The sequence below is a fragment of the Magnolia sinica genome, chromosome 1 (assembly GCF_029962835.1).
Source record: "Magnolia sinica isolate HGM2019 chromosome 1, MsV1, whole genome shotgun sequence".
NCBI classification, from domain to species: domain Eukaryota; kingdom Viridiplantae; phylum Streptophyta; class Magnoliopsida; order Magnoliales; family Magnoliaceae; genus Magnolia; species Magnolia sinica.
The window spans coordinates 131,495,035-131,504,995 of NC_080573.1; the positions used below are offsets into that span (position 1 = coordinate 131,495,035).

Sequence of the window (9,961 nt, forward strand, 5' to 3'; positions counted from 1 at the left end):
AGCAGTGGGGACGGTGGGATTGAAACCTTCCCGAGGCTTGCCTAGCATGATTTTTATTTGTCATCCAATCTATTCATGAGATCATACAGCCTGCCTGAGTGAACGAAGGGAAAAAATAAATATCAAATTAATCTAAAACTTTTGTGACCAAGGAAGGTTTTAATGGTAGACGTTCAATCCTTACTAATTTTTATGGTGTGGTCTACTTGGGATTCTGAGATCTCTAATTTTTTGGACCATACCCTAAAATGATCTTCTAAAATGAATGGACGGTGTGGATATAACACAGACATAGTGATTGCACCCACAGAACTTGGTGACGTCAACCCACAGGAAGTCGGTGATGTGTGGCACACCACGCAATCCGTTTCCCTCTTCACCAACATGTATATAATTCTCCCCGCAACCCTAACCCTAAAAAATCCATCTTGTCTTCTCAGCAGCACGGAGTCGAAGAGAGCCTCTGCAAAACCCTAACATCCGCCATGGGTAAGTTAACCAGCTCTTTCTCGCACTTCTCTCTCCAATCCGATATAGGTTTCCGAGAATCAAACACGTAGATTCCTCTCATTCGACCTGGATTTTCGACCGTCTGATCATTGAAAAGGCGTTTCTTGGTTCGATCTTTGGGATTGCAGGAAAGGTACACGGATCTCTGGCACGTGCGGGGAAGGTCCGGGGACAGACACCGAAGGTTGCGAAGCAGGACAAGAAGAAGAAGCCCAGGGGAAGGGCTCACAAGCGCATGCAGTACAACAGACGTTTCGTCACCGCCGGTTCGTTTTCTCTCCTCTTTTCTTTTCCATTCGATGGTGCGCATTTGTAGAAATCCACTGGTTAACACTAACGTGAGCCGCTATGTACAAGCAAGAAAGTGAGTGCCTAAGAAAATTTGTGTTGCTTGTTCCAAAAAAAAGAGTGCTTCTGCCGGTGCACGCTAGTGGAAATACATAGGTTATTCTATCGTGCGCTGGTGGAACCCGGGAAGTAGCTAGATTCATATCTAGGGTATTCCTTTATGTTTTTTTTTTTTTTAATCCATGTTGATGGATTATATTAGCAGAAGACAATGTTTTACTCTAACACGGGCAGGTGTGTTTTAGTTAGAGACCAGAATCCGATTTACATGCTTTTAGTAAGCCATTATGAAGATTGTTTTCATAAAAATCTCTAATTAATAATTGATTTTAAAACAGAATCTTCTGTTTGAATAACTACCTGTGCAAGTTAGCAACAAGCATCTGCTAAAGTATGCTGTGAAGCAGCGTTTAGGGCCTGTTTGGTAGAACCCTGAAAATGGATTAATCTCATCGTAGTTAACCATAAGTACATATTAGAGATGTGATACATGATTATGAGTAACTAAATGAGTACTTAACTATGATTAACTAAAATATGAGATTAATTCATTTTCAGTCATCCACTAAATAGGACCTTGATTACCAAAGGTGTCTCATTTGATTTCTAATTAATGTCATAAAAATGCATGAAATTATGGTCCATGAATATTAGAGTAGATGCTTTTTATGTTCGTCCTGACTCCCGACTAGTAGATGTGCGGCTGGTACTTTCTTGATTACAAAGTTCTAATATTGGATTACTGAAAGTAAGAAGGATGTGTTGATCAATCACGGTGGGTTAGATATCAATTCCAGTCAGTTAATTGATTATGATCCTGTCTTTACCATGTGAGACATGTAAAAAGGATGAGAAAGTATCCAGTGCTAAAAGTCAAGATGTTAGTTAGTTAGCAAGCACTCAATCTAGAGACATGAGGCACACACGTATGAAATCCAGATGTTCATTTACTACTATGTCTAAGTTAGTTAGCAAGCATTCAATCTCTGGACACGTGTGACAAACGTATGCAGTCCGGATTGTTCATCTACCATATCCTACTATGTCCACCATCTGTTGACCTAACACCAAAAATATAGTTGCACAATCCTAGCAACCAAATGGAGTATTTTTGCAAATTGAATGTCAGCCATTTTTTGGACGCGTCCCTAACTGTCCATTTGTAATCATCAATAACCTTCCCTTTAGTTGCTTGGATTATTGACTCGTGATTTTTAGGGATATGACCTTACCCACAAAATGGCCCAAGCTGCTCAAGGCCCAACTGATGAAAGGTCCAGATCTTGTAAAGATATACTGTACCTATGTATTTGGATGTTTGATAACCAACTAAGATAATAGTGATAGCACTGGATGCTTGGTGCAGCAAGGATGTGAAATTGAACCCAAGTTTATGATTTAAGTATGCATTCAGTACTGATTATAGGAAGATTTCGATTGCGTTGCAAAAAAAATAAAAAATAAAATCCACAGTTAGAGCAAAGAGGGTAAAGATTCCTTAATAGTCTTCTAGTTTTGCTCCAAGAAAAGGTCTTGGAAGAATCATTCTTCTACAACTAGAATGTAAAGGACATCTCAAAAGATATCTTTCTTCAATAATCAAATTCAAGTCCTCAAACATGGAAAAACCACCACCACCATCCTCTAAGCCTTATCTGTTGGGGTTGGCTACATGAGTCCTGTTCTGCCATTCCACTTTATTAAGGGTCATAACTTTTGCTAGAACATAGGTCATCAAGTCTTTTCTTACTACCTCCACCCACATCCTTTTGGGCCTCCCCCTTGCCCTTTTAGAGCCTTCAACTTACACCAACTCACTCCTAACTGACACAGATCTTGGTCTCTGTTGCACACGACCAAACCATCTCAGGCTACTTCCCCTCATCTTATTACTACCTATTGGTACTATTCGTAGGTTCCCTCGAATGCACCCATTTCTAATTCCATCCTTTATTGTCTTGCCACCCATTCATCTCAACATCTTCATTTTCAACTACACATACTAAGAATATGTTGTTCCTTAACTGCCCAACATTCTGTCAATAAGGCATGGCTGGTTGTATAGCTATCCTATAATATTTACCCTTCAGTTTGGCTGGCATGCGACAATCACATAAAATTCGAGAGGCACATATCCATTTCTTCTATCCAGCTTGAATTCTAGGGCAACGTCCTTTTCAATTCTCCCACACATGAATTATTGACCCGAGATATTTGGGATACTTATTGATCAACAATCTTAACCAATTCTTCGTTTCTGTTCCACATACTCTGTTTTAGTTCGACTAATCTTAAATCCTTTAGATTCTAAAGCATCCCTGCATAAATCTAACTTCCTGTTTACACTCTCCTTCTTCTAGTCAATCAAATCTGTCATTAGGAACAACATACACCACGAGATTTCTTCCTACAAATTTTTGTTAGCTCATCCATAACCAATGTAAAAAGGCACAGCCTTAATGGCCCCCCCTGGTGCAAACCAGCGATTGGGAACTCACTTATCTCTGATCCATTGGTCTTCACATTTGTTACCGCTCCATCATGACTCATACCTATTCTTAATGAAGTCAATATATCCTATTAAAAGTCATTTCTTTCCTAACACTCATCGGATTAACTTTCAAATGTGAAAACTTATTTGCTTATATTAAGCCCTTGTACATAGGATCCCTCATTTTACCCAAACACCATTCTTTGCTTGCTAACAATTTTCTTAATTGGACAGTGGACGAGAACTCGAATGAATTAACTTGCTAAGGTTGACAAAATGCTTTAAAACTTGGTTTTGCTTCACAGTGTAACTTGTACTGTAATCGAACCCAAGTCTTATTGCTGATACTGGTAACGATATAGCATGAATCACCTGCCCAAAACGGGAAAACATTAAAAGAAAAATGAAAAAAAAAAGGAAATGTATCAGGATTTTTGTAAAGGAAAAAAGTGAGAAAATTTGAAAATATAGGAAAAAACTAAAAACGCATCTATAAACAAATTGAACTTATATGAAGTTTGTCAGGAAAATTTATACACACATTTAGAGAAATCTCTACATTTATTTAACCCATATTAAGCTATTAACAAATGAAACCTAAATCCACACTCATTAGCCAACACATTGAATCAGAAGTAGTACAAAATGCATGCTGATTACACAAGCTAAGTACACGATTTCCTCATGTCTAAAATGTATAGAACATGTATAGACGTCTTGATTGAATTATATAGTATCTGGATACTTGTGTTGTCATATCAATCAATATCAAAGGGGGTTATGCGCTTGCTTAAACTGGTTCATAACTGGTCATATTGGTCTTGACTTGATCTGACTTGTCTCAACGCAGAACAAGTTGCAAGTTGGGATTGAGTTGCTCGGTTTTAACGTATGGGTGGTCCTAATGGGACAGTTTCCCAGTGAAACAGATGCACCTCTGGTGATACCAAGTTGTACAGGATGATGTTTCAAACTATGAGGTTGACACTAAAAGGGAAATTACTATAGTTTATTTAACAAGTTGAATAGTGAAAAGGAAATCAATAAAGAAAATTCTCATGTGACCCAAAGGGATACTACGGTTGATGCATGGAACCATGCTGTTGGAGTTGTGGGGCCTGCAATCCTACTGGTTCACATATAGAGCCATCTGATCAGATCTATGGGGTCCACTGTCCAGTCAAGCTGTTTTTTTTTGGCCTTGATTAAGGATTACTTCCACTTCCTTGTGCGGTCCACTCTTGGATCCTTTTGTACACTCTGTGCAAGGATGGTGTGGATGCGTTGGTCCTCTCTTTACAAAGAAGGGGAAAGATGTGTTTATGAATAGCTAACTTATGATGTATGCCTTTGTTCTAAGTTGACAAATTACCAAATCTGAATTCTTGCTTTGTTTTTTCCGCTGTCTGCAGTTGTTGGATTTGGGAAGAAGAGGGGCCCCAATTCATCCGAGAAGTAAGAGAAAAATGTGAACGGTTTTGCAGATGTAGGATCTTGGTTTGCTTCACATTGTTTTTTTTCTTGGATTACTGAATTCACATTTATATTTTCTGGCCAAACTTGATCAAACTCGCGAATATCATGTAGCTGGAGGAATTATTAAAAAGAGCTTCTCATAATATCTGTTTATTTGAGATCTTTTTGAAGGCATTCAATTGTATTTAGCTGTTGGAATGTCAGATGGTAGTCGGTGCATCTTTTGGGGACGAGCTGCATTGTTATAGGAAGTATTTTGGATGACCATTAACTTTGGGTTGTTTACTTCTTTTTACTTGTGAGGAAATATGGGATCCTCTTAACTACCTCAGTTTTCATATTGTATCAGTGACCACACCTTTCAGTGTCGGTATGCTAGCTAATCATTCATCTTGTCATCTGCAAGTAGACTGTCAAGAAGATAGCACTGGACTGCATTCTGTTGAACGAAGGCCATGATTGGTGGCTAGAATCTTCTAATTGCAATGAGTTTTATTGCATTGATCCATTTGCCACAAGCCAGGATTTGATTGTTAAACCGCAGGTCTCGCTTATACAATCAGAAAACCTGAGTATGATATGTCCCATGCTGGGTTCCTATAATTTGTTTTTGTATTTTACACAGATTAGTTGGTATGGCTCATCCATTGTACATGGAGAGATGCAGAGTAAGTAGTGGGCTAGATAGAGATGGATTCAGTGATGTTGTTTGGCCTTGTCTCTGATAGCAGCACACAGCCCCAATCAAATCTTGCCACTACAGGGCCTCACTGAAGCGGGTGTTTCCCCTGCATCAAATCCTGTTCCAGGAGAGAGGCTGTGGGATGCATGCAGAGAAAGAACAGGAGAGCATTGGTGCAGGCTACATGTGGGGTGGGAATTGATTTTGGGTTTTGAGAAGGATTTGATTCAATGGGGTCAATGTACAAGGCTATTGAATGGGAATGGATGGTAGAAGTTCATTGTGGTTGTTTCACACGTCTTGATATATCATTGTAGGTAGAGAATGGGTGGGATAGAGATTCGCAACTGAAAAGAAATGGAAATGAAGATGAGGGGTAATGATACCTTGTATTGAGGAAGATAATGTTTCAAAGCTTCAAAGAACTCTTACCTATGAGCAAGACAAGGATCCGGCAATTCCATGTTTTTGGACAATTTGCGGTGATCTCGCCATGTTAGTCTGGCGTGGATCCAGCAATCTGTCACAAATCTGGTGAACTTGCCTAGCTCTGATACCACTTAATGCAGGAGGCGCACCAGAGTTAATATGTAGGAGAACGTACTTCTCATTTTACATCCCTTTATGCTACTAGGCGCTTTCTGCTGCCATAAATAAATACAGAAGAAAAAAAACATAAAGTTGGTGCAGTCCCGTGCGTTTTAACTTGTTTGCCTGCCATGGCACGTTATTGTAAATGTACCTTTGAAGAGACACAATCATGCATTCGGTTGGTTGTGAATGTGTGGTTGATACTTATACTGTGAACCTATTTTGGAACCAAAAATGCTTTTCCCGTGTCCATCAGGTGAGCCACCCTGTGTTTGGGTCAAAAAATCTGGCCGTTCCGAAAGTCAAGTGGGCTACACCCATGGGGAATATTTGAGACGGAAATGATCCAAATTTGTGTGGGGTCCACTGGTTTAAAAATGCCATGTAATCCATTCATCTGACTGGCCATCTAGGATGAAAGGATGCTAAAAAAAATCAGGATATCCCAACATTCATGTGGGTCACAGCAGTGGAATTATAGGATCAAACCATGCATTTACAATATTCCTTGTTCCTTGTGATGTGACCCAAGTAAGACTTTGGGTTGGACTAATTTTTAAGGCGCATGCTCCTCCACGTGGAACTCAATTAGCGAAAATCACGTCTTCCCTTTTGAGTAAGCTAGTGTAACTTGACTAGTGCAAACTGTCTAGGGTGACTTGACTAGTAGTGATGTGATTCGACGTGGCTGCGGTGTGACTTTGACCTGCACATGTCTTACTGGTTATTTGGAGGTAATTGGAAGTGAAGGGTTTTAACTTTTTGTGGCACCGTTGAAATGGGGGGAATTTGAATTTGAAGGTAATCCAAAATTTCATTTTTTTTTGTGTTGTTTCAAAATCAAAGGGAGGTGCTTGGATTCAGAATCGATCCTCCAATTGACGCCAATGGGTCAATTTCGGACCGTTGGATGCTGTTTTAAAAGCCTCCCTTATTCACACACGCTGATTCCGGTAGAACCCGGACTTAGTCAATGCAAGCCTCATCGTTCTCCCCCTCTCTCTGCCGCTAATTCTGACAGAAACAACGTCACCCATGCACTAATGTTTACGGTGAGAAAGCCTACCACTCAAGTAGTGCCGTTGATTCCGGCGATAAAGCCGAACAGTCACTCCATCCGTGAAAGCTGAACAAGAGCTATGCATTGTCTCTCTTTCTCTCCATTGATTCTGACAACGAAGCAAACAATTGAGTGTTGAGCTCGGTTTGTCTCTGTTGCAACTTAGGCATTGGGTCTTTATTCATGCCTTGGTGGTAGATTCAGAAGAGTTTCAACATGATGTCACAGGTTCGAGCGCCCATTGTGGTGAAATCCCACTGTCGTGTTAGCGCGTGGGTGTGTGTCGGGTGACAGCGGCTGTGTAAGAAAAACAACCATTGTGGTGAAATGCCACCGTGGTGTTAGTGCGTGGGTGTGCGTCGGGTGGCAGTGGCTGTGTAAGTAAAACAAAATGAAAAACTTAGAGAGGCATATCTCGCTGTCCGTTGGGCCCACATGCTCAGTGGTCCAATGATCATGACCATCGATTTCTCTGCACCATGGCCAATTTTCTTGTAAGCTTGTGTGATTGTGCATATAAAAGTAAAAATAAAAGCAATGATTCCAAATGGGGTTTTGATTCAGGTGTAAAATTAGTAGGCCTACTTTTGTGACTCACTTGAGGCTTAGAATTACCTGGCTTTTTACTTAAAATGTGTTTTCTATAGTTTCTTCTATTTGGGAAACCAAAAATTCGAGGAAAACCTCTTTCCCTTTCATTTAAAATAAGTATAAAAATAATAATTTGAGAGCTGATTTTCTCACTTACAAAAGATACAGGATTTGTTATTTGATTAGTGACCTTCTTAACATTTCTATGAAAAAGAACATTGAAACCCAAATAACAAAAATAATTTTGGATTACTTAGATTTTCATTTCCTAAAAATTTTAAAGGAGTTTTCCAAGCTTACATTTTGAATTCTCTTGCATTAGTGGAAACAACAACATAAATATTAAAAAACAAATGTCACATTAAAGAAAGAGAAATGTGTGAAAAATAATTTACACAAAAAGAGGTTCAATCAACAATTTAATCTATCTATTTATTAGGGTCCATCATGAGTTGCTTATGATTCAAAAGAATCACTTCTGCTAAGCAATCATAACCATCCCATCCATGGATTGGAAAATGGAATTAGATCATCCGATTGGTATGATCTTTGCATGGTAACCCATTAAATTTGTTGTGGGACTTAACAGACAATTCAAATCAATCGATTAGACTGTCCTAGAAAACCAAATCAACTAAGATCACTATATCTCGTAGTAACTGTAGAATCATGCAGAAGAGAAAGGACATAGTAAAGAGAGAGAAAGAGATGAGAGAGAGAGAGAGAGAGAGAGAGAGAGAGAGAGAGAGAGAGAGAGAGAGAGAGAGAGAGATAATTTTACGTGAAAATATATTTTCTATTGGCTTATTACAATGAATAATGACAATGTTATATAAAACCATTTTGGAATATGGTTGATGATAATTAAATTCAAGCTTCTATGAATATATTACATCGAAGTTGCCAAACACAAGTTTAGATTCCATAGAATTCTAATTATAAGCAGCCAAACACAATTGATCATTTCAAATTACTTTGATTCTAATGCATTTGTGATTTAGATTCTTATCCATTCATAGTACAAGCTGTAGAATGAGCCATTAGACCTTTTCTTTTAACCAAAACATTGTTGAGGCCCGATCAAGCTTACAAGTCATTGTGGAAGAAGCTTACTTGGACATTTGTAAGACATCCAACCCGCCCGTTAGGGTTGGCCACGGTGAAAGCCGGAGGCCCAAAATATCAGGCCGATCCAAACCATCATGCGTGCCACTAGGTGAATTTGATAGTTTTTGAATGGTTGTCCATTGTACCCTGTGGTGGGCCCTGCCTGTTTTGTACATACCATCCCGCATTTGTATCATGTGAGGCTTGTTATGGTGATAAGATTTCGAGAAGATCTGGTCTCCTAAACTTATTAGGAGGGCCAAACCGTAGAAAAATATTAGACAATCATCCATAAAACTTCCAATCACGTGGTCACCCACATGATGGTTGAATCAATCTGGTTTTTGGAGTATACAAATTTCACTGAGGGTGACATTGTTTCCAGATTTGGTGGAATCTGCATGTGGTAGGATGGCTATTTTGTCACAATATTCGATGCAAAGGTTATAAAAAGGAAGGAGGTTTTGAAATTTATGTCAGCTCTTCCTTTAATGGAAACGGTCACTTTCGGTTAATTCTATTGGGAGTTATCTGATCATTGACGTGTATCGATCCTCCTCTCATGCATCTTCCTTTGAATGGTTCCCTCTAAAACCACTTTGATTAGATGATTCTAATTATTAATGGCTAAGAGAATGGATGGACTACATCTATTATGATAAAGAAGTTCGGTTATTGATCCCAACCACCCCTCTTTTGGGCCCACCTTTGATTGCTTATTCCTTTCAAAAGACACTTTAATCATATAATTCTAACCAATTGATCAATTGCTATGAAAATGGATGGACTATTATGATTATAATAGAAGAGATCTGGTGATTGATTATGTGGAACCCACCTTCGATTGCTCATCCCTTTCAAAGCTCTTGATTGTAACATTCAATCATTCATAATGTGGGGCTGCCTTTGATTGTCCCAATTCAAACTGAACGGCTATAATGCCTATCACCAAGATAGGCAAATATAGTGTATGATTGAGATATGGAGATTAGTCCTCTATTTAGCGACTAGCTTAATGTGTAAATAGAATCATGCGACATTCAGAGAGTGATATTCACCCTCTAATTATGAGTTATACCTTCGCTTTCCTTATAAAAGCACTTTC

At 39.0% G+C, this 9,961-nt stretch overlaps 1 protein-coding gene across 1 annotated transcript; it reads left to right on the plus strand.

Annotated features, from left to right (window-relative positions):
* Positions 1 to 330: 330 nt before the first annotated feature.
* Positions 331 to 4,854, plus strand: LOC131217525 (small ribosomal subunit protein eS30z/eS30y/eS30x). The gene is made up of 3 exons (XM_058212462.1): positions 331 to 489; positions 639 to 776; positions 4,762 to 4,854. Exons 1-3 carry the CDS (start codon positions 486 to 488, stop codon positions 4,806 to 4,808), a joined length of 189 nt encoding a protein of 62 aa, XP_058068445.1. The 5' UTR covers positions 331 to 485; the 3' UTR covers positions 4,809 to 4,854.
* Positions 4,855 to 9,961: the final 5,107 nt, after the last annotated feature.

What these genes read in the sequence shown, in the direction of transcription:
- LOC131217525 (XM_058212462.1), top strand. An exon ending in CAGACGTTTCGTCACCGCCG is followed by an intron (nt 777 to 4,761) that starts GTTCGTTTTCTC and finishes CGCTGTCTGCAG; the next exon opens with TTGTTGGATTTGGGAAGAAG.